The sequence below is a fragment of the Carcharodon carcharias genome, chromosome 11 (assembly GCF_017639515.1).
Source record: "Carcharodon carcharias isolate sCarCar2 chromosome 11, sCarCar2.pri, whole genome shotgun sequence".
Taxonomy (NCBI): Eukaryota; Metazoa; Chordata; class Chondrichthyes; order Lamniformes; family Lamnidae; genus Carcharodon; species Carcharodon carcharias.
Window position 1 is genome coordinate 73,633,353 of NC_054477.1, and position 25,063 is coordinate 73,658,415.

General features: G+C 43.2%; 1 protein-coding gene across 3 annotated transcripts in view; it reads right to left on the reverse strand.

Annotated features, from left to right (window-relative positions):
* The window catches only part of LOC121284420 (transmembrane protein 182-like), a 91,974-nt gene extending 70,024 nt beyond the window's left edge, over positions 1 to 21,950 (reverse strand). The window contains exons 1-2 of one of the 3 annotated variants that reach the window (XM_041199871.1): positions 21,656 to 21,950; positions 9,913 to 10,029 (exon numbers count right to left, since the gene is read on the reverse strand). In XM_041199871.1, coding sequence (XP_041055805.1) covers positions 9,913 to 10,029; positions 21,656 to 21,790 — 252 coding nt within the window. In that variant the 5' untranslated portion in view covers positions 21,791 to 21,950. The remainder of the gene's footprint in view (positions 1 to 9,912; positions 10,030 to 21,655) is intronic. The other 2 variants (XM_041199869.1, XM_041199870.1) reach the window with 2 other exon arrangements.
* Between the last annotated feature and the right edge of the window lie 3,113 nt (positions 21,951 to 25,063).

Genomic DNA, 25,063 nt, shown 5'->3' on the forward strand with positions numbered 1-25,063 from the left:
GTGGTGGTCACTTGTTTCATCAATCTCGTGGAAAACATATCATCCAAAGTGTTTGCCAAAATTTGAATTATCTGCCCTAAGAAAATTGGAAACTACTTGTTATTGGCCATGACTGACACAGGGGCAAGTGCTAACATACCACCCTTGCAAATTCTAAAATCATGTATCCCACAGACATGGAAGACCGCGGTGAAGCCTACTGCTGTGATACTTTCGGCATACAACAGTTCACTGGCCTGAATTTTTCAGCCGGCAGGCGGGCTTGGCGGGAGCGGGCGGGGACAGTCGTGGTGCTGATCGCCGCCAGCGCTCGGCTCCGCGCTGCCATTTAACATGGGTGGGCCAATTAAGGCCTGCCAGCATAAGACGCGAAGAGTAGTGCTCGCTACCTGTGTGGGCGGGGTGAGGAAGGAGAGTCGGGGCCAGTGCTCTTTTGCACATGCTCGCGAAAAAGCGATTCAATCTCCCTAAGGTACAGAGTTGCCTCAGGGAGACTGAAGGGCTTTTGGAATGATTAAATAAAAGGTTTAAAAATGTATTTAAACATGTCTCCTCGTGTGACTGTGTCACATGAGATGGGACATGTTTTCATATTTATGAAAAATGTTTCATTTATTTAATAAAAGCTTAAGGAAACCTCATCCCACTCATGGATGAGGTTTCCTAAAAAAACACGAAGGCCACTTTTCGCCAGCCCGCCAACCATAAGGTTGGCCAGACAGCATTTACAATTACCTTAATCAGTTCCTCAATGGCCTTAGAACCAGAGAACCATAGAAAAGTTACAGCACAGGAGGCCATTCAGTCCATCTTGTCCATGCCAGTCCGAGGAACCCAGGTGCCTTTTCTAATCCCACCTTCCAGCACCCAGCTCATAGCCCTGCAGCTTACAGCACTTTAGGTGCAGATCCAAGTACTTTTTAAAAGGGTTTAAAGTTTCTGCCTCTACCACCAACTTGGGCAGCAAATTCTAGACACCCACTACCCTCTGCATAAAAAATTTCTTCCTCATGTCTCCCCTATACCTTCAGCCAATTATCTTGAATCTATGTCCCCTGGTTCTAGAATTCTCTATCAAGGGAAATAATTTTATCCTGTCCACCCTATCTATTCCCCTCATAATTTTCTACACCTCAATCAAGTTACCTCTCAGCCTTCTTTGTTCTAAGGAAAATAACCCCAACCTATCCAATCTCTCCTCATAGCTATGCTTTTCTAACCCTGGAAACATTCTTGTAAACCGTCTTTGCACTCTCTCCAGAGCTATTACATCCTTCCTGTAATGTGGTGACCAGAAGTGCACACAATACTCCAGTTGTGGCCTCACCAGTGTTTTATACAATTCCAACATTATATCCTTACTTTTATATTCTATACCTCTGCCAATGAAGGAGAGCATTCCATATGCCTTCTTTACAACCTTGTCTACTTGAACTGCTGCCTTCAGGGACCTGTGTACTTGTACGCCAAGATCTCTCACTCATCTACCCCTCTTAGTATATTCCCATTTATTTTGTAATCGCTGTAACTGCTTGACCTCCCTAAGTGTATGACCTCACACTTTTCTATGTTAAAATCCATCTGCCACTTTACCACCCACTCCACCAACCCATCTATATCATTTTGGAGATTACGGCTATCCTCTACAGTATCCACTACTCAGCCAATCTTTGTGTCATCTGCAAATTTCCCAATCGTGCCCCCCACGTTCATGTCCAAATCATTAATATATAACACAAACAGCAAGGGTCCCAACACCGAGCCCTGTGGAACACCACTTGAGACAACTTTCCATTCGCAAGGGCATCCATCGACCATTACTCTTTGTTTCCTGTTACAAAACCAACCTTTTATCCAGTTTGCCACATTACCCTGAATCCCATAGGCTTTTACTTTCCTGACCAATCTGCAATGTGGGACCTTGTCAAATGCCTTGCTAAAATCCATGTACACAACATCCACTGCACTACCTTCATCAACCCTTCTTGTCACTTCCTCAAAGAATTCAATCAAATTTGTGAGGCAAGACCTTCCTTTAATAAATCCATGCTGACCATCCCTCACTAGTCCATGCCTTTCCACGTGACAGTTAATCCTATCTCTCAGGATTGATTCTGCTAATTTGCTCACCACCGATGTAAGACTAACTGGCCTATAATTGTTTGCATTTCCTTTCATCCCTTTTTAAACAATGGAATTAAGTTTGCATTTCTCCAGTCCGCCAGTACCTCCCCTGTATCTAGTGAAGATTGGAAAATCATCCTCAGAGCATCTGCTATCTCCTCCCTGACTTCCTTCAGCAGCTCAGAAACAATCCATCTGGCCCTGGGGACTTATCAACTTTCAAGGATTTCAACCCTTCGAGTACTTCCTCTCTCTTTATGACTATCCCCTCCAATATCTCGCAGTGTTCCTCCTGGACTACTATATCTACATCCTCCCTTTCCTTTGTAAACACGGAGACAAAATATTCATTCAAAACCCTTCCCACAGCCTCTGCATCTACACATAAAGTTTCCATCTTCATCTCTGATAGGTCCCACTTTTTCCTTAACTAACCTTTTAGCATTAATGTTTTGGTAAAACATCTTTGGGTTATCTTTAACTTGACTTGCTAAATCTTTCTTCATGTCCTCTCTATGATTTCCTTATTTCCTTTTTTACTTCATCCCTGCACTTCCTATATTCGTCTAGGCTGTCTGCAGTGCTTAGTTCTTTGTGCCTATCATACGCTTTCTTTTTCTGTTTGATCTTCCCCTGTAATCCTCTAGACAACCAGGGAGGTCTAGATTTGGCAGTACCACTCTTATTTTTGTAGGGGACATGTCTACTTTGTACAATTAGGATCTCGCTTTTTAGTGCTTCCCACTGGTTTTCCACTGTTTTATCCTCCATATCAGCCAAGTCCCTTCACATTTCTACAAAATTTGCCTTCCCCCAGTTCAAGACTTTTACTCCTGCCTTATCTCTGTCCTTTTCCATGGTAATGCTAAATCTAACTGAATTGTGATCACTGTCCCCAATATGGTCGCCAACTGTCAATTCACCCACTTGCCCTTCTTTGTTCCCCAAGACTAGATTAAGAATTGCATCTCCTCTCGTTGGGTTTGTCACTAATTGGTTGAAAAAAATTTCCTGGACACACTGCATGAATTTTTCTCCCTCAGTGCCCCTTGTATCATTTGAATCCCAGTTGATATTAGGATAGTTGAAGTCTCTTACTATTATTGCCCTCTTGTTCTTACAAGCAGAAATTTGCCTAATATTTGTTCTTCTATCTCCCTTTCACTATTTGGGGGTCTGTAGTATACTCCCAGTAGTGTGACTGCCCCTTTCTTATTTCTAAGCTCAATCCATAAAGCCTCGTTTGTTGACCCATTTAGTATATCATTCCTTCTCACAACTGGAATTGATTCTTTAACCATTAGTGCTACCCCCGCCCCTCCTTTTTTATCTCCTACTCTATCGTGTCTAAAGACTCTATAACCAGGGATATTAAGCTGCCAGTTTTGTCCCTCCTTTAGCCAGGTCTCCGTTATAGCAATGACATCCTGCTGCCATGTGTCTACCTGTGCCCTTAACTCATCTACCTAGTTTGTAATACTCCTCGCTTTAAAGTATAAACAGCTTAACCCCATCAATTTCCCATGCTGGACACTTTGTAAACTTTGCTTCTCCTGTAAGTCCATGCCTATCACAACGTCCCTAGCTAATGTTCTACCTCCATTTTTCTGATCTGACTCTGACCTATCTGATCCTACTCCTGGGATCCCATCCCCCTGCCACACTAGTTTAAATACTCCCCAGCAGAACTAGCAAAAGCCCCCGCAAGGACACTGGTCCCAGCTCTGCCTGGATGCAGCCCGTTCGGTTTGTGCAGGTCCCACCTTCCCTAGAACTGGTCCCAATACTTCAAGAATCTGAATCCCTCCCAGCTACACCATCTCTCCAGCCACCTGCTCATTTGGTCTAACCTCTTATTCCTGTTCTCGCTAGCACGTGGAACTGGGAGTAATCCTGAGATTACTACATTTGAGGTCCTGCATTTTAATTTATCTCCTAACTCCCTGTACTGAGTTTGCAGGTCTTCATCCCTTAGTTTACCTATGTTGTTGGTACCAATGTGTACCACGACCACTGGCTGCTTACCTTCCCTCCCCAGAATGTCCTGCAGCTGCTCCATGACATCTCGGGCCCTGGCACCAGGGAGACAACATACCATCCAGAATTCACGTTTGCGGACACAGAAGTGTCTGTCTGTGCCCCTAACTATTGAATCCCCTATCACTATAGCCCTGCCACTTGTTTTCCTCCCACCCCTCTGAGCAGCAGAGCCACCCATGGTGCCGTGAACTTGGCTGTTGCCACTTTCCCCTGAGAGGCCATCCCCCCCAACAGTATCTAAAGCGGTATATCTGTTAGAGAGGCAGATGACCACAGGGGACTCCTGCACTACCTTCCTGAGTCTTTTATTGTTCCTGATGGTCACCCATTCCCTTTCTGCCTGTGTAATCTTCACCTGCAGTGTGACCACCTCACTAAACGTACTATCCATGACTTGCTCAGCATTGCGGATGCTCCAAAATGAGTCCACCCGCAGCTCCAGCTCCGAAATCCGGTTAACTAGAAGCTGCATTTGGACACAACTTCCGCACACATGATCAACAGGGATGCTGGAAGTATCCCTCTTTTCCCACATCCTGCAGGAGGAGCATATCACGGGTCTGAGATCTTCTGCCATGACATCCCTCTCGATTAAGCTAGTTACTCCCTTAAAAAATATGCTAGCTCGGGGCCTTATTTATGTTAGCTAGAAACCTTACTTCTTGACGAATAATACTTGTACAGTACTACTCTACTTTAATAGGCCACTTACATATTGGCAGGGCCGCAGCCGACTCTGGTGCACGCCCGCCGAACGAAAATTCGTAACTCAATGCGATGACACCGGGATGCAAGCCCAACGTCATGGCGCGTTATTTTACACAGCAGCGTGTCGGGCCCGGTCCCACACACCGACTGAAAAATCCTGTCCACTAATTCCATGTGCAGGTTCCATATTCCTGGAGTGCAAGTACAATCAATCCTTCTGGATGTCACAGATGTTCTACATCATGGAAACTAAAGGCCCAGTGACTGCTTGTCTACAAGCATGCCGTGACCTCATACTAATGACAATCCATAGAGTCAGTGAGACCCTACATGGCAGATCAGCCTCAGAAGCTACTCCTGTTACCTCAATTCATGACCTAACATCAAAATATACAGAAGGTTTTGACAAAGTTGGCAGTTTCAAACGAGCTGCAACATTACACTTGCAGGAGAATGCAAGTCCATCAATTTGTCTGGAACGTTTTGCACAAAGCAAATGCCAGCAGCTACAAGAAGAAACAGCAAGAGATTCTACATTACAGAACTATAGAAAACCATCATCACAGGATGGCCTGATTCAATTCAGCATGACCACAAACACGTGAGACCATTATGGATGATGGTCCTGAATTTACTGCTAAACCATTTCAGGGTATCTATGAATAGTGGAATATTGATCACATTACTTCATCTCCTCATTATCCTAGATCTAACAGCCTAGCTAACGAATGATTCACATGGTGAAATCCCTAATTCTGAAATGCAGGCAGAACAAGCAATATCAACACATTTGTTGCATCTGAGACCGACACCGCTAAGTGCAACTATTCCATCGGCAGCAGAGCACGTGTTTAGCAGACCAGTTTATACCAATCTGCCTACTTTTCTTGGATCTACTCACTCAGGAACTTGAAAGCAACTTTTAAAACAGCAAGAGAAGATGACCAACATGCACAATATAAATGTGAGTACAGAACTGCCAAGTTTACAGGTGGGACAAAAAGTTTGCATCCAGGATCCCACAGAGGTTACATGGCAACAAGCCGAGGTGACAAGGATTTGTTCAGAATCAAGGTCTTATGAAGTTATTACACACAAAAGCGCAACAGTGAGGCATAACTGAGGACAAATTAGATCCGTTTCAGCTCTTCAACCACTGTACAATCCTATTGTATCAAAGACAAGGTCCCAAATGCAATAAGGAAAAACATCCAAGAATGACAATCCCACAGATCACTGTGAGCAATTAAAGAAACTTCCAGACAAGGTTACCATTACAAAATCTGGGTGTACCAACAAATTACCTCGACGCTTTAGATGCTCATAGATTCATCTGCTCTACACACGTTGTAATTGTAGCTAAACATGAACAAGTGTTGTAAATAATTATTCTTCTTTGGAAGGGGGGAAAATATCTTTAGTAAGAAAGGAGGATGTTGTAACATGCCTTTAAGGTGCAGCAGCATGACATCATTAGAAGTGTGTCAAGTAATCCAATTTTAGTTTCACTTTTGCCTCAGAAGACATAGCACAGTTCTGATGTCTTCAAGCTTTCTATCCATGTATATCTGTTCTCATATGCCTAGTATAAATAAATGAACCCACAACATACTTACCAATCCCTTATTAGCTATTGGTGCCTTCAAATCACTATAACAATACAACAGGAAAAAAAAGAAACAATTCAAAGCATTTAGCAAAGATATTCCACTGAAAAGCAAAAATGCAGCAAGAAAAATCCATGTGTGGCTTCCTAAGGAAGTTAAGGATAGTTTAGATTAAAAGGGAATTTTACTCTGGCAAAGAACAGTACTGAGCCTAAGGATTGAGAATGATTTAGGAACCAGTGCAAACCACCAAAAAGTTGATAAAAAAGAAAAAGTAGGATATAAAAGTAAACCAACCAGGAATATAAAAACAGATTGTAAGAGCTCTTACAAGTATATAAAAAGAAGAGTAGCTTCTCATAAAGTAAATATTGGTCCCTTAGAAGCAGAGATAGGGGAAATTATCGTGGGGCATGAAAAAATGGCAAGGACATTAAACAAATATTTTGTGTCAGTCTTCACAGAAGACATAAATTACAAGCCAGAAATACAGGGTAACGTAGGAGCTAAAATGAGTGGGGAAATTAAGGTAATTATTGTCAGCAGAGAAAAAGTATTGGAGAAACATAAAGGACTAAAATCTGACAAATTCTCAAGACATGATGGACTGTATTCTTGGGCTTTTAATAGAGGTAGATCCAGAGATAATGGATGCACCCGTTATGATTTTGCAAAGATTCTAGATAGTCCCAACAGATTGCACGTTAGCAAATGTAACTCTGCTATTCAAGAAAGGAAGGAGAGAGAAAACAGGGAACTACAGACCTGTTAGACATTAGTTGTTGGGAGATGTTAGAATTTATTATGAAGGAACTCTTAACAAAGCACTTATTGTTATGAAATAGAGACTGTTTAAGTAATATTTGTGTTTGTGGGTGTTAGAAATAAGTTTTAGCTTTAATGTTTCAGTTAGACTTGTATTTCTGTATCAGTGTGTTAAGAAAAGGTCAAGTTAAGTTTCGGTTTCACTTTAAAAGATGCCTGCATTTCTAATGAGAGTTTCCAACTTTGAGGGAAGTTAATCAAACAAAAAAAGAGTAGAAAAACTGGGCTGTTGCAACAGAAATCCAGAGAGGCAGGCCCCTCCTACAGACATACAGAAGAAACTAGAAACAGCAGTTTTTGAGTTCAGTTTTGAAGACAGTTGCCAGGCAGAAGCATCCTAGAAGGCTCAGATAGCCTGTTCCAAGCTAAATGTGGTTGAAAGTAGCTGCAATAGAGAGACTGGAGCAAAAGGGACAAATAGCCAATCGCAACCTAAAGAAGAAAGTCCCCAAGAATCCAGGTGAGTGGAACTGGAGAAAGTCCCAAGCAGACCTTCTAGTCAAAGGAAGGGCAGGAACCTGGAAAAGGTCCTGTTAAGTGAAGTTAAGAGTGAGGGGCAGAAAAAGTCTCCAAGCTTCAATCTTAAAGCTCCATGCTGCAGGAAGCAGAGTCAAATTGATATAAGGCTTTAAGTTGGAAGGTCCAAATGCAAAGGGTATGTGAAGCAGTGGTGTACTGTTGACAATCAAGCCCATGATAGAGAATGCATGGAAGAAAGCTTGAACACATGTGGTGACCCAGGGGAGAGGAACATCAGGAGAGTTCAAAACCCTGGAGGTGAACCTTTGCAGAAGGCGTCTGAGAGAAAGTGTCGGTTCAGGAGAAGATTCCAAGGGGAGTTCTTGGAAAGTGGATATTGGAAACCCTCATGTGGAAGTCAGTGAGACTGGTTGGCTCACGGTGTAACAAGTGTCTGTGGGGGGGCGGGGATACATATAGCTGAGGAGAGATCCATAGCATCTGTCTGGAGCGGCATCTGTCACTTGGTTTCAGAATGTGATGTGTCTGACCACAGGTTGCCAATTGGTTTATATGGACTGTACTTACTGTGAACATGAGTATAAGATAGTTTTTGTAGGTTGTGTTATCCTTACAAATGTGCATATATCTGTAAAGGTATAGTTGTGGGTAAAGGAGTATTGTAGTAGAGTTCATTCTTTCTTATTTAAATGTTTTATGTTTTTGTTAACAGTTCATTAGCTGACTCCAGTAATTCTGTTCAGTAGCCCCTCTCCACATATCTAAACAAACAGACATAGAAGTTATGATCTATCAAACTGGGCTCCACCCTGGGATCAGGCTTGTCCAGTGGTAACCTCAGCTGGAGATCATAACAGTGTAAAATCATAGTATAATCAGACAAAGTCAACATGGTATTGTGAAAGAAAAATCTTGTGTGACAAATTGATTGGAGTTTATCTTGAGGATTTAACTAGTGGTGTAGACAAAGGGGAACCAGTGGATGTAGAGTTCCAAAACGTTGTCGAAAAATGCCAAGCAAAAGGCTAATACACAAGATAACGGCTCATGAAGTTGGGGGAAACATATTAGCAAGGATTGCCAAACAGACAGGAAACAGACTTAGAATCACTGGGGCATTTTCAAGTTGGCACTGGTTTGCTAAGTGGAAATGTAAGCTGTGAGGAGGACACAAAAAGTTTGTAAAGAGATATAGATAGTTTAAGTGGGTAGACAACAAGATGGAGTATAATGTGGAGAGGTGTGAGATTCAGCTTGGTAGTGAAAATAGAAAAGCAGAATACTTTTTAAAAAGCATGAAACTTCTAAATGTTAATATTTAAAGTTCATACAAGGAATATAAAGTTAACATGCAGGTACAGTAGGCAGTTAGGAAGGCAAATGGCATATGGCTTTATTGCAAGGGGATTGGAGTATATGAATAAGAAAGTCTTGCTACAATTGAACAGGGTTTTGATGGGACTACAACTGGAGCACTGTACACAGTTTTAGTCTCCATGTTTAAGGAAGGATATATTTGCATTGGAGGCGATGCATTGAAGATGCATTGAAGTCTCAGGATAAGGAGCAGATCGTTTTGGACTGAGATGAGAAGAAATTGTTCACTCAAAGGCTTGTGAGTCTTTAGAATTATCTACCCCATTGTTGGATATATTTAGGTCCAGGCAGATTTTTGGTCTCCCAGGGAATCAATGGATATGGAAAGTGGGCAGGAAAGTGACATTAAGGCCAATGATCAGCCATGATCATGTTGAATGGCGAAGCAGGCTCGAGGGACCTTAGGGTCTTTTCCTGCACTTATTTCTTATGCTCTTATTCATTTTGCAAATTGTACTGTACCACACTGCACAGGAGTAGTAACTAGAGAATGAAGTCAAGGTAGTCATAGGATTTGTTCTTAATTCCGCTTTCTGCTTGATTTCAGTTGTGTAGATGCTTTTGGGCAGCAAGCAGACCAGGTACATGTGCACAAGTAGGGAGGTAGTGAGGAAAGGGAGACCCTAACTGGGACCTTCATGAACGTGTACTAGCAACCTCAACATAAGGTAGCTTATAGGGACCAGTGATAAGTAAATTAAAAGGTTAAGTATTGTAAAGTAATTTTAAATTATATAGACGTAGAACTCACAATCACTAAGGCTGTGTCCAGGTTGGGTCTCGCTTGATGAGTCGAAGATTGTTCCTCTTCCTGGGGAGCTGATTTATTCATAGAAAATGGCTGATTAATTCCAGTTGAATTGGAGGACTGCAACAAATTACAGAAGGACATTATTTTCTTGCAGAATGGGCAAACTATTAAGTTCAACACAGATAAATGTAAGGGAGTATATTTTGGTAGGAAGAATAGCACTATCTTTGTTATTCAGAAGCTGCAAGTCTAGGCAGGTAGAGGAACAAGGGGATTTCAGAGATTTCATTAAAAGTTGTGTCGCAGGTTAACTAGATAAAAAAAAACAAACCAAGCACTAGGTTTTACTTCTCGAGGGTTAAAATTGAAAAGAAGTTATGTTAAATCTGTATTGAACTTTGGTTAGACCAGAGCTAAGAGTACTGCAAAAACAGAATTACCTGGAAAAACTCAGCAGGTCTGGCAGCATCGGCGGAGAAGAAAAGAGTTGACGTTTCGAGTCCTCATGACCCTTCGACAGAACTGAACTAGTTCTGTCGAAGGGTCATGAGGACTCGAAACGTCAACTCTTTTCTTCTCCGCCGATGCTGCCAGACCTGCTGAGTTTTTCCAGGTAATTCTGTTTTTGTTTTGGATTTCCAGCATCCGCAGTTTTTTTGTTTTTATCTAAGAGTACTGCATGCTGTTCTAATCAGCACATTGTAAAAAGGAGAAGGTGAGCAGAAAATTTACCAGGATGATATTAGAAATATGTGGGTATACATATCAGGAAAGGTTGACAGGCTAGGTCACTTTTCTTGATTGAAGGTGGCTCGTCTTTAAAATTATGAAAGGTTTTGACAGAGTGGACAGAGAGAATGTTTCCACTGTGGGGAAGAGCATAGCTAGAGGCCATCAATATAAGATAGTCACCAATAAATCAAATCAGGAATTCAGAAGAAACTTCTTCTCCAAAGAGTGGTAAGGAAGTGAAATTTGCTACCAGAGGGATTGGTTGAAGCAAATAGTACAGATGGATTTAAGAGGCAGAAAAGCATTTGAGGGAGAAGGGAATCAATGTTACAGTGGGAAGAAGCTCGATGGAGCATCAACACCAGTATTGACTGGGTGAATCAAATGGCCTGTTTCTGTGCTATATATCCAACGTAATCCTCTGAATTCTTTTTCCCACTCAAGTGTTCCTGAAGGAGAAACGTGTATTACAGTGAATTGAAATAATCCATAAGTACTCAACTAGTTAAGATAATAAGTGCTGAGCTCTGCTGACCTGGAAAATCCCAGCTTCGATTCTGGATTTACAGGGTTCAGCAGTAAGGCTTTGGTATATTCCCAGCACTTTGCCCATCAAAAGTTAGCCAATAATAGCAAAGCTATGGCTGCACTGTTGAAAGACACAAGCTGAAGAACGGGCACACAACTGATTCACCTTAAATAGTAAATTTTAATTAGCAAATAGATTTAAATTGTTTTTGAAATACTATTTTCAAATCGCAAAGGGAATACCTTTTTAAATAAGAGTTTATCGGATAAAACATGTCTCTGCAGATCACTAAAAGAAGCTTATTTAAACAATTAACCAACTGTTTAGAGCAGTGATTCCATGAGCTGTAGAGTATCATCACCTGCAATGTTACTGCGGTGGAATGAGCCAATGCAGGTGCGGACGTGAGATTCAAATGTGCGAAGCAAAATGGGACAAGTACCTGGGCCACCAGGGGGTTCAGAGCGAATGAGGTGGGAAGTTAAGTTGTTCAAGAGCAAGGAAGGCATGTGCTGGGCCTCTCACTGTCGGCTATTTGTTTGAGGGGGTTTGGGGGGGTAGTTGGGTTTGATCTGAGGTGAGTGAGGGGTGATTGGGTGGTCTGAGGTGTAGTAGGGTTGGGTCCAGGGGATGGAGTTAGGAGGTGGTTGGGTCTAGGAGGGTGTAGTTAGGAGGTAGTTGAGTGGCCGGGGAGTAGTTAGGTTGGGTTTGGGGGATATAGTCGTGTGATCGGGTGGGGGCTCAGAAGGGAAGTTCAGATTCAGTACTGTTCAGGACATCCTCCCATGCTCCTAAACCCTCACTCCACCCCTAGCCAGCGCACAAACCCTTTCAACTTTGTTTATGGGAAACAGTTTATAGGAAATTCCCGAGAAATTTAAACCTCTGATGGCAATACCCCTGCTCCCTGGAACCTGCCGGGAATGTCTCCGACACTGAGCTAGAGTTGGAGATTTCAGACATTTCCACGGGACTTAATTGGATAGTTACCCAGGAAACATTAGACAGATTAAAATTTGGCCTAACATCTGGGTAACTGCACAACTGACCTCCAATCGCCTACCCTGAATCTCTTCCAAACTTCCCTTCTGAGCCCCCATCCAATCACACGACTATATCCCCCAAACCCAACCTAACTACCACCCAGGCCACTCAACTACCTCCTAACTACACCCTCCTAGACCCAACCACCTCCTAACTCCACCCCCGGACCCAACCCTACACCACCTCAGACCACCCAACCACCCCTCACTCACCTCAGATCCAACCCAACTACCCCCACAAACCACCTGATTACCCTCTGACACAATTACCCTGCACCCCCGCCTCCACCAGACCCAATCTGACTACACCCCCTGACCACCTTACTGCCCCACTGAACACATAACTACCCCCCAACTAGACTCAACTGCTCCACCCCACTCATCTGACAGCCCCCTGATCACCTGACTACCCATCCACCACCACCCCCCAAGACCAGTACTGACTACAGCCTAGTTAACCTCCTGACCCTACTATCCCCTTAACCTGAGTATCCTCCCATCCGTCGATCTGTCTACATACCAACTACACCCTGCGACCACCCAACTACCTGCCCTGACTATCCTCTCAACCCGACTACCACCCAACTAACCCCGAAATGACCTGACCTGATTACCCTCCCAACTCAACCACCCTCAATGCAACTACCCACTCACCCACTCATTCACCTACACCTCACCTCTTGCCCAGCTTACCCAACTACTCACATACCCACTTTACCACCTACTCACTTGCCTACTTACCCACCTACCCATTCACCCACTTGCCCACCTAGCCATTCAGCCATTCACTCATTCATTCTCTAACATTATGACTGGTCATTTAAACTTACCTTATACAGCTAGTGCCATAAAAAAGGGGCATGTCCTGTCTTCCTCAACTCTACTGAACTCCGCTTGGATTTCCCTGAGGGATGCTGCGCATTTTTGTGAAAGCTGGGTTTGGAAGATCCTGGCAGAAATGTAAAGCAGCATTGAGCAGGAGAATTTCCGAGCGCAGCAGCAATCTGACCATTATTGCTGCTGCTCAGAAGATCGGGCCCTACGTTTTTCTTCAGACTTCCAGCATCATCAGTATTTTGCTTCTATCTCTGTTTTCTTTCACTTGCATCCTCTCAAAATTTTCTCTAAATACCTCTTCTTCACCTGATGTTCTAATATGGTCATGGTTTTTACCTTCCCTGTTCACTTCATTCTTAACAAAAAGGGCGCTTAGGTCTGACTGAAACAAAATAATGATTAAAACTGGTGGGGTTAGGGATGGGTTTGTTATTTACTGTAGAACTGAGAATCAGCTGTTCGCTCAGTCTTAACACACAATGGGTTCATTTCCGACCTCCTCACAATATATTTTCAGGGAAAGGGATTTCACACTGTTGCATATTCGGTATTATTTTTGCTCAAGTGTCTATGAACTGTATGTCTTGTTTCTGGTTTCTTGTTTTAATGATGCACACAGGCCGTCAACATTGTAGCTGACCTAACTTTATTGATAACACATTTTCCCAACATGAAAAAATATCTGGTGTCTGAACTCTATCAAGACAGGCTCCAACCTGTGCTAACTGACCTTCAACCCCCCAGGTCAGGTGACCACATATATAGTACAGAGTGATGTATAAACAAATGTAAGTCCCTTACTGTCCAAAACGGGAGAATTTATAATAGAGAACAAGTAAATGGCAGATCAATTGAACAACTACTTTAGTTCTGTCTTCACGGAGGAAGACACAAATAACTTCCCAGAAGTACTAGGGAATCGAGGGTCTAGTGAATTGGAGGAATTGAAGGGAGTTAGAATTACTGATAAAACAGTGCTGGAAAAATTAATGGGACTGAAAGCCGATAAATCCCCTGGGCCTCATAATCTACATCCCAGGGTACTAAAGGAGGTGGCCATGGGAATAATGGATGCATTGACTGTCATCTTCCAAAATTCTATAGATTCTGAAACAGTCCCAGCAGATTGGAGGGTAGTAATTGTAACCCCACTATGTAAAAAAAGATGGGTAGGAGGGGTGGTTGGGGGGGGGGGGGGGGGGGGGGGGGGGGGTGAGAAAACAGCCAATTACAGACTGGTTAGCCTAACCTCAGTTGTAGGGAAAATGCTAGAGTCTACTATAAAGGATGTGCTAACAGGACACTGAGAAAATGTCAACGGGAATAGACAAAATCAACATAGATTTATGAAAGGGAAATCATGTTTGACAAACCTACTGGAGTTTTTTGAGGACATAGCTAGCAGAATAGATAAGAGTGAACCAGTGATGTGGTGTATTTGGATTTTCAGAAAGCTTTTGATAAAGCTCCACATAAGATGTTAGTGTGCAAAATTAAAGCACATGGAACTGCAGGTAGTATATTCGCATGGACAAGAATTGGTTATCAGGCAAGAAACAAAAAGTAGGAATAAATGGGTCTTTTTCAGAATAGCAGGCAGTGACTAGTGGGATACCGCAGGGATCAGTGCTTGGGCCCAGTTATTCACAATATATATCAATAATTTGGATGAGAACCAAATGTAATATTTCCAAGTTTGCTGACAACACGAAACTTGGTGGGAATGTAAGTGGTGAGGAGGACAAGTTGAGTGAGTGGGCAAATACACAGCAGTATAACGTGGATAAGTGTGAAGTTATCCACTTTGGTAGGAAAAACAGAATGGCAGAATATTATTTAAATGGTAAAAGCAAAATACTGCGGATGCTGGAAATCTGAAACAAAAACAAAAATAGCTGAAAAAACTCAGCAGGTCTGACAGCATATGCGGAGAGGAATACAGTTAACATTTTGAGTCTGTATGACTCTTCATCAGAACAATTCTGACGAAGAGTCATACGGACTCGAAATGTTAACTGTATTCCTCTCCGTATATGCTGTCAGACCTTAATTTAAATGGTGACAGATTGGAAAATGTTGATGTACAAAGGGACCTGGGTGTCCTTGTACACCCAATCACTGAAAGCAGGCTTGCAGGTGCAGCAAGCAGTTAAGAAGGCAAATGGCATTGGCCTTCATTGCAAGACTTGAGTACAGGAGCAAGGGTGTCTTACTGCAGGGCCTTGGTGAGACTACACCTGGAACGGTGTGCACAGTTTTGCTCTCCTTACCTAAGAAAGGATATACTTGCCATAGGGTGAGTGCAACAAAGGTTCACCAGACTGATTCCTGTGATGGCAGGATTGTCGTAAGAGGAGAGATTGGGCCGACTCGGCCTGGTACTCACTGGAGTTTAGAAGAATGAGAGGGGTTCCCATTGAAACATATAAAATTCTGACACGGATGGACAGACTAGATGCAGGATGATGTTTCCTCTGGCTGGGGGGGGGTCTAGAACAAGGGGGTCACAGTCTCAGGATATGGGGTAGGCCATTTAAAACTTAGACGAGGAGACATTTCTTCACTCAGAGGGCAGTGAACCTATGTAATTCCCTACCACAGAGGGCTGAGGAGGCCAAGTCACTGAATATATTTAAGGAAATAAATTTCTAGACTCTAAAGGCGTCAGGAGATCTGGGGAGAGAGCAGGAGTATGGCGTTGAGGTAAAGGATCAGCTATAATCATACTGAATGGCAGAGCAGGCTCAAAGTGCTCAATGACCTACTCCTGCTTCTCTTTTCTATGTTTCTATCTAATGCTGGATTCCACAACCTCAATCAGCTATTATCATGACATTTCCTTTTTTTAAAAAAAAAGTTTTTAAACAACTCAAGTACGCAGAGGTTCTTTCTCACTCTTTTGATCCATCTGTTTTGTCTTTTACTCATCTCTGTATCTTAGTGGTTTCTTCACAATTCTTCTGCTGGATGTTCTGAATGGTGACAGATGATTTTGAAGGACAAGGGGCCTTCTCCAGCTCAGTGTCACTATCGCCCCTTAGAGAGTTTTCAGGATTCTCAGGCCTTGTCTGGTTATCTGTTGCTTCACTGGTACATTCTGGTTTTCAACCTTCAGCTACACTTTCTGGTTCAGAGCAGGGTTGCGTTTCATTTGTTTTCCATAAGAATTTTCAGTTTCTCCTTACTATTGTCCGTTTGGACTCTGCAGTATGTTAGACCTTGGTTCTCCTGTGATTCCTGTGACAACAGCAGGATTCCAGATCCCTTCATGCTGAATCCTCACTGTCTCTCCCATGTTCAGGTCAGGCGCCTCAATCAAAGTATTGTTTCTGCTTCTGCTGTCTCAGTTTGAGCAGGTCCTGCACACTGTAGCTCACTGGCTGTATAAATAACAGTTGAAGTTCAGTTGGAAGCTTAGGCCTTAGCCTTCTCCTCAGGGCTGTGCTGTAGATGACCCAATGCCCTCTAATGGAGTATTCCTGCAGAAGCTGGTAGGGGTCTCTTCCATCCGCTTTTGCCTTCTTCAGCAGGTGTTTTAAGGTCTGCACTGTGCGTTCCACTATTCTGTTGGATTGTGGATTTTTGGGACTTAATATAGTGTGGCAAAACTCCTAGTCCTGTGCAAATTTGCGAAACTAAATGCCTGAGAATTGTGGACTATTAACTGAGATGAGCACTTCAGGTATGCCATGGGGAGCAAAAATTGATTTTAAATGATTTATTACAGTGATGCTCTTACTATCATTTCTCAGCAGCACAGACTGAAAAAGCCTTTGAGTAATTATCTAATGCCAATAGGTACTCATTGTTGTTAAATGTGAACAAGTCCACTCCAATTTTCTGCCAGGGCCTCTTTGGAACACTGTGTAACTCTTTCGAGTACAAACCCGTTTCCATCTGTTTCAGATGAAGTTACATTGTTTCATAGTTTGCCATTGAGAGATTTGAACTCTTGATCTTGGGGTTACTAACCCAGTACCATAACCACTTGGCTATTTAGGCCAAGCATAACAGAGACAGTTGATGAGACTAATGTAACTCTTTCGAGTACAAACCCGTTTCCATCTGTTTCAGATGAAGTTACATTGTTTCATAGTTTTGCCACTGAGAGATTTGAACTCTTGATCTTGGGGTTACAAACCCAGTGCTTTACTGTACTTTTGGTACAATGGCAATTCGCCATTTACCCAATTTGTGCTCCCATTCCAGGCCAATCTCAATCTCTTCTCCTGCATATTTCTATGCCGAGGTGACTTTCATGTGGGCTGCAGCATTTCTTTCCTCAGTGTTGCAGGAATTATGATCTCTTCTGCCTTGAAAAGTATTCCTTCTGCTACATGACATTCCTCATGAAAGTTCCAGTATTCTTGTACAGCAGAAGGGGCTCCGCTCCGACGTGTGGGCCAGCCAGTTTGCACAATCTGCTGCTGTTTTCTCAGGGTGGCGTTGATCTTGGTCACTTCCCTGATCTCATCCAATTTGGTTACAGTCACAGGTAAGTTATTTGTCAGCATGTGAACCTGTGTCTCCATTTCTTTATCCTCTTCCTCCGTGATGGGTAGGTATGCATGTAACAGAATGTCTGCGATAGACATTTCCTTGCCCAATTTGTATTTAACTCTGACCTGGTACTTCCACAGACACATTAGTAATCTTTGGATTCTTGGTGGTCCACAGTTCAGGGGCTTTTTAAGTATAGCTTCCAAAGGCTTATGATCAGACACTACCTCCATGTCTTTGCCATAGACAAACTGATGGAAGTGTTCTAGGCCAAACATAAACGTCCTTCTCTATTTGAGCGTACTACTGCTGTGATTCAGTCACTGCCTTTGAAACGTATGCCACTGGTGCTTCATTTTGCACGAGGATAGCTCCCAGGTCAGATGGGCAGCGAAAGATTTAACTTAAATGATACTTTAATGCCTTAACAGGCCTTTTAATTGTTGGTGGGCGCGCTGTCAATTCCTCCACACACCCGTTGATCGAATTATCGCGCGCCTGCACGTTGACATTGGGATGCTTGCCCAAAGTCAACATGTGTCATTTCACGCTCAAACAGGTCAGGTGTGCTCCTGCCCACCAAGGTGAAAATTCTGCCCTTGGTGAATTCCTGCAGTGCATCTTGTAGATGGTACACGCTGCTGCTACTGTGCATCAGGGGTGGAGAGAGTGAATGTTTGCGGATGTGGTGCCAATAAATCGGACTGCTTTGTCATGGACGGTGCCAAGCTTCTTCAGTGTGTGGGAGCTGCATTCATCCAGACAAGAGGGGAGTATTTCATCATACTCCTGACTTGTGCCTTGTAGATGGTGGACAGGCTTTGAGGAGTCAGGACATGAGTTACTCGTCACACGCAGTTCCTAGCCTCTGAACTGCTCTTATAGGCACAGTATTTGCATGGCTAGTCCAATTCAGTTTCTGGTCCATGGTAACTCCCAGGATGTTGGTAAGTGGGGGATTCAGTAATGATAATGCCATTGAACATCAAGGGGCGATGTTTGGATTCTCTTTTGTTAGAAATGGTCATTGCCTGACACTTGTGTGGCGTGAGTGTTACTTGCCACTTGGCAGCCCAAGCCTGGATATTGTCCAGGTCTTGCTGCATTTGGACATGGACTGTTTCAGTACCTGAGGAGTTGCAAATGGTGCTGAAATGAATCATCAGCCTACACGATGATGGAAGGAAGGTCAATGATGAAACAGCTGAAGATGGTTGGTCCGAGGACACTACCCTGAGGAACTCCCACAGTGACGTCCTGGAGCTGAGATGACTGACCTCAACAACCACAACCATCTTCCTTTGTACTAGGTATGACTCCAACCAGTGGAGAGTTTTTCCCCAATTCCCATTGACTCCAGTTTTGCTAGGGCTCCTTGATACCACACTTGGTCAAATGCGGCTTTGATTTCAAGGGCAGTCACTCTCACCTCACGAGTTCAGTTCAAATATGGACAAAAGAGCTAAGGCTGCAATGAGGTCAAGAGCTGTGCAGCCCTGGCAGAACCCAAACTGGGTGTCAGTGAGCAGGTTATTGCTAAGCAAGTGCTGCTTGAAAGCTCTGTTGATGACCCCTTCCATTACTGATGATCGAGAGTAGACTGATGGGGCAGTAACTGGCCGGGTTGGATTTGTCCTCTTTTTGTGTACAGGACATACTAGGACAATTTTCCACATAGCTGGGTAGATGCGAGTGCTGTAGCTGTACTGGAACAGCTTGGCTAGGGGCGCAGCAAGTTCTGGAGCAGACATCTTCAGTACTATTGCCAGAAGTGTGGGTTCTGTCGTGAAATAGGGAACGAGCAAGTTTAGTTTTCAATGATTCACCTGTTAACCTTTTCATTCCCACCTTTTATTGTCCTTTTGGAACCTTCTTCCTTTTTGTCTTCTTCTTTCTACCAGATTTTAGTCTCGAGCTTCTTTTTGACTTCACTGTCGGCTAGACTTCTCTCAGGTGAAATCTCAACTTGTCTTAGTTAAGTAGTTGAGCTACCCATGACTTCATTATCTACTTGCATCTTGGAAAGTTCTACAACTTTTACTTTCAAAGCCTCTTTAGCTTCATTCTTCAGCTCTTCTGTTTCCTTCTTGTATCTGTTTGCTTCCTCCTGCAACCTTGAACATTGTTGCATCTTCTCTGCCAAATGATCCTTCAGTTTGATCAGAATGACGTTAAATTCTTCCTGTTTCTCTTCATAATTTTCCAGAGGTACAAACTTTGACTTGAGGGATCCTTGTCACGTGTGAAAGCCTTTCAACAGGCTTTCTTTTTCTTTAAGAAACTCACTCGCTTCATTTGAATTCTGTAATTCAGCAGAGTCTTCTTAGGTTTCTTCTGCAGTTCTTCTATGTCATTGTCTAAGTCAGTCTTCATTTCTGCAGGTTGCTGAATGCTTACACACTCCTTTATCAAGCTGTTGAGGTCCTTGGACTCTCCAGGCTCTTTCTGAACTACCTTGCCTTGTTCCTTTTCCAATTTCAACTCTTCCTGCTTCCTTTTGAAATCTCACTGGCCAATCAAGGTTCATTTTCCTCAACCAATTTCAACCCAAAAGGCTTGGTCCTCTACCTTCTTATACCATCACTGGTAGTTGTGCTGTTTAGTGTCTATAATAAACAGGTACTCTTGTTTGTTTAAATATCTGAAACTGTGTTCTCCTACTACAGTGGTAGAAGTACTAGTGTGTACTTCCATTTTTAAGGGTTTATCATTCAGTTGCAATGTGATGGCCATTGGCTGTCTTCCCAACTTTCATATTGAATAAGGAATAAATGTCAGAATTGGTTGTTCCTGGCTCTTCCACACCATATACTTCATTGGACTTTGTTTGTTGCCTGGAAGCCTGTTTTAATCTCGCTTTTCAAAATTCCAATATGTGCCCACTTAAGTGACAAAAATAACACCACTTTTTTAAGTTGCCAAACGTTAGGAGTTTGATTATTTCCATGTCAATAAGAACTAGTTTTCGAATTTGGTGCAAAGCTGCTTCCTCTAAATTTTCGATTAGCGGGGGCCATTTCCTGCCAATGGTGAGGTATGGAAACCATGGTGAGCAGTCAGCCTATCCAATATGGTACACCATCCACCACACAAATTGGTGCAGTGCCCCACCTCAGAATGCAACGTTACATTCTTAAAAGGTGTAGTGGTATTGTTGCTGAACTAGTAATCCAGAGGCCCAGGATAATACTTTGGAGACCTGGATTCAAATCCTGCCAAAGCAGATGGTGGAATTTGAACTCAATAAAAAATATGGAATTAAAAGTCAAATGATTGTTGTAAAACCTCATCTAGTTCACTAATGTAATTAAGGGAACGAAATATGGTTGACTCTTAAAATGCCTCTGAACAAATGCTGGATAAGCCAGCAACACCCACGTCCCATGAATGAACTAAAAAAACACATCAAAACATATCCGATAGTTAAAAGTAAGTCTCTTTTTAAAAAGAACTGATAGAAACTTTAAAAGGCCTGCACACATCGTTGAAACTCTAGGAAGATTACGTTTCATGTTTGAAAGTTAAAGGTTTGCAGGCGACAGCTTTTCTCTCCAACACCAGTTGTTAGCGGCAACCAAGTGGTTATGGTACTGGGTTTGTAACCCCAAAATCAAGAGTTCAAATCCCACAATGGCAAACTACAAAACAATGTAACTTCATCTGAAACAGATGGAACTGGGTTTGTACTCAAAAGAGTTACAATGCCAGCGACACTGCCACTCAGCAGGGGGGGGGGGGTGCGAAGACAAGGCAGGGGGGGCCGAGACTGGACAAGGAGAGGGGGAGAGAAGACGGGGTTTGGAGAAGATGGGGCGGGGGGGAGAAGGGCAGGTAGGGGAGGAAGACAAGGGGGAGAGGAAGATGAGGGGATAGATGAGGGGGGAGAAAGACGAGGGAGTGGGCAAGTAGAAGGTGGGGGGGCGAAGGGGAAGACAGGGCGGCGGGGGGGGGAGAAGAAGAAGGCGGGGGGGGAGAAGAAGGCGGGGCGGGGGGCGAAAACGAGGGGGAGATTAGAGGGGAGGGAGTGGGGAGGGAGGGGTCGGTGATCGGGAACGGGTGAAGTTGAATCTGATCCCGCTCCGGGTTGAGGAGTGAGTCTCACCGTCTCGGTGTCGTTCAGGAACGGCTGGGTCACCGCGTGGAGCCAGTAATTGGTGCACGAAGTTAAGAAGAAGAGAATCAAGGCGGTCGCAGCGCTCAGCCGCGCACAGTTCAAGATCAGTCGAAGCTGCTTCATGGTGTCGCTCCGATGTGTGTGTGGAAAGTCCCTCACTATCGCCGCCCTCCCTCAACCCAGCAGTTGACTGCACTTCTGTGTTTACCACAGCTTTGAAACGCCTATCTCTCTGTGCGCGCGCGAAACGCGCCTCACTGTCTCGCTCACATTTATAATGCAGTCATACGGACTCGAAACGTTAACTTTATCTTCCTCTCCCTGTCTGCTGATTTTTCCAGCTACTTTTTGTACTATGTGATACTTACTGGCAACTTGCAACACCCAGCCAATACCTGGAAATTCCCGCAAATATTTCTCCTTAACTAAGTCCAAAGTATTTTTCAGTTGTGGGACAGGGCTTTCTATATATCTGTACAATTTATGCCTCAAAATAAATGTTAGCACCCCGATAAGAACCAAACACATGCTGCCATAAATGTATGATAGTCACGAATTACTCAAGAGAAACTCTATTATTCAGAGACTCGCTGTCACACAGAGTGGTTGAGGTGAACTGCAGAGAACAATTTAAAGGGGACCTAGGTAAGTACTAGGGAGAAAGGAATGGAAGGATATTTTGCTAGTGAAATGAAGTAAGACAGGACGAGGAGCTCCATACAAGGAGCTTGCATGGAATATCACCCTGTCCACTGGTGTTTGCAAAGCTCTCATAAGAATTGTTACTATACAGAAGGAGACCTTTCGGCCTCCAGTCTGTGTAGCCTCAGTGCAAGAGAAATTTAGCTCCCTTCAGGCAGCAACCAACGCCCCATCCCCCCACCCCCTTCTCCATAGCTCTGCATTTTTTTCTCATGACTTTGAACCTCCTTTCAACCTTATCTTTAAGGAGAACAACACCAGCTTCTCCAATCTATCCATATGACTGAAGTCCCTCATCCCTGGAAGCATTCTGGGACATCTTTTCTCTACCCTCTCTGGAGCTTTCACATCCTTCCTAAAGTGCAGTGGCCAGAATTAGACACAACATTCCAGTTAAAGTTAAACTAGTCTTTTACCTATTTACCTAGCTAGGTTCATCATCATTTCTTGCTTCAGTACTGTATGCACCTATTTATAAAGCCCAGGATCCCGTAAGCCTTTATAACCACTTTCTCAACCTGTCCCGCCACCTTTAAGGATTTGTGTTCTTTTGCCCCTGGTGTCTTTGTTCTTGCACAGCCCCCGCCCCCTTTAAAATTGTTTATTTTAGTTTATATTGCCTCTCTTGGTTCTTCCTACCGAATTGAATCACTTTACATTTTCTTGCATTAGATTTCATTTGTCATGCACCCACCCATTCCACGAGCCTGTCTATGTCCTCTGGAAGCCTATCACTATCTTCCTCACAATTCATTACACTTTGAAATGTTGTGTGATCTGCAAATTTTGCAATTGTGCTTTACACACCTAACCCTAAGCCATTAAAATTCAAGAAATGCAGTGATTCGAGTATGTTCCCCAGGGGGCCCCAACTTCCTCCAGTCTAAAAACAAACACTACTGTCAGTTTCCTGTCACTTGGGTTTCCTGTCACTGTTTGCATGCTGCCACTGTCCCCTTTATTTCATGAGCTTCAACTTTGCTGGCACTTCATCAAACTCCTTTTGGAATCCATAAAAACACCATGATCCTCACCAATCCTTTGTTATCTCAACAAAAAATTCAATCAAGTTGGTTTACCACAATTTGATTTTAACAAATACGTGATTGCTTTCCTTAATTAAACCAAACTTGTCCAAGTGGCTATAAATGTTGTTCCAGAGGTGTTGCTTCTAAAAGCTTTCCCACCACCAAAGTGAAACCGACTAGCTTGTAGTTACTGTATTTATCCTCACACCCTTTTTGAACAAGCGTGTAACATTTACAATCCTTTAGTCCTGTGGCGCCTTCTCCATATCTAAGGAGAGTTGGACAATTATGGGCAGTAGCTCCATAATTTCCCACATCCTCAGATGCTTTGCATCTGGTTCTGGCTACTAATCAACTTTTAAGCACAGCCAGCCTTTCTAATATCTTCTCTTTTTGCCCATTCAGCTTCTTAACTACCACCTCTTTCACTATGGCAGCATCTTTTTCCTTGGTAAAGATAGATGCAAAGTGTTTATTTAACTCTTCAGTCATGCCTTTTGCCTTCATGTGTAAGTCCCCTTTTGGTCCTTAATTAGTCTCACTCCTCCTCTAACTACTCTTTTACTATTGAATTTATCAAGGTAGCTGAGTGGTCCACCTTGTCTACATAATCTTCAAGGTGTGAGATTGGACAGGAATCGGCCCTGGTTACTACATTTACTTCCCAGTAGTCAATGGAGAGCTGTTTTGATCCACATGGCTTTGGGACCAGTACAGTGGGGGAGCTCCAACTACTCTGGCTAGGCTGAATTATATCATGGTCCAGTATGTGCTGGATTTCCTGTCTGACCTGAGCCAGCTTGTCAGGGCTCAGCCTATAGGGGTTTTGTTTTATCGGTGGGGGGTCGCTCACAGCATGTTAGGGTGGTACGCTCTCTCTGGTGCCTACAGATCTCTTTGAATTTTCCAAGCAGTGTGGCCACAATCTCCCTCTGCTCTTTGGTCAGGTGTGTTAACTGGGCATTTAAGTCTTCCAAGACTCTGGTGTTTGCCAGTCTGGTAACTGGGGATTCAACCAGGGCCCCTCCTCCTCAGCTGACTCCTCCTGTCCACCTTCAGATATTTCCACTCTCTGACTGTAATATTTCTTTAGCAGGTTAAGATGCTTCTAACTAGTAACCTTTGCTGTTTCCTCCTATCGGGGTGTGGATCAGGTAATCACACCCCGTCAATCAGAAAAAGACCCATTTATGCCTAGACTTTTTTCTGCTAGCCACCCAATCTTCTATCCATGCTAATATCTTACTTCCTACACTATAAGCTTTTAATTTCCACAATAACTTTTTATGTGGATCAAATGCCTTCTGGAAATCCAAGTACAGTACATCTGCATGCTTCCCTTTTTCCATAGCATATGTTACTTATTGAAAGAACTCCAATAAATTGGTTAAAAATGATTTCCCTTTCACAAAACTATGCTGCTTCTTCCCGATTGGCTTGAGTTTTTCTAAGTGCCCAGCTATAACTTCCTTAATGATCAATACTAACACTTCCCCACAATAGACATCAAGCTAGCCGGCCTATCGTTCCTGCTTTCTGTCTCCCTCCCTTCTTGGTTATATTTGCTACATTCCAGTCTGATGGAACCTTTCAAGAATCTGGAGAATTTTGGAAAATTAACAACAACTCACCTACCACCACATTAGACACCTCTTTTAAGAACCTA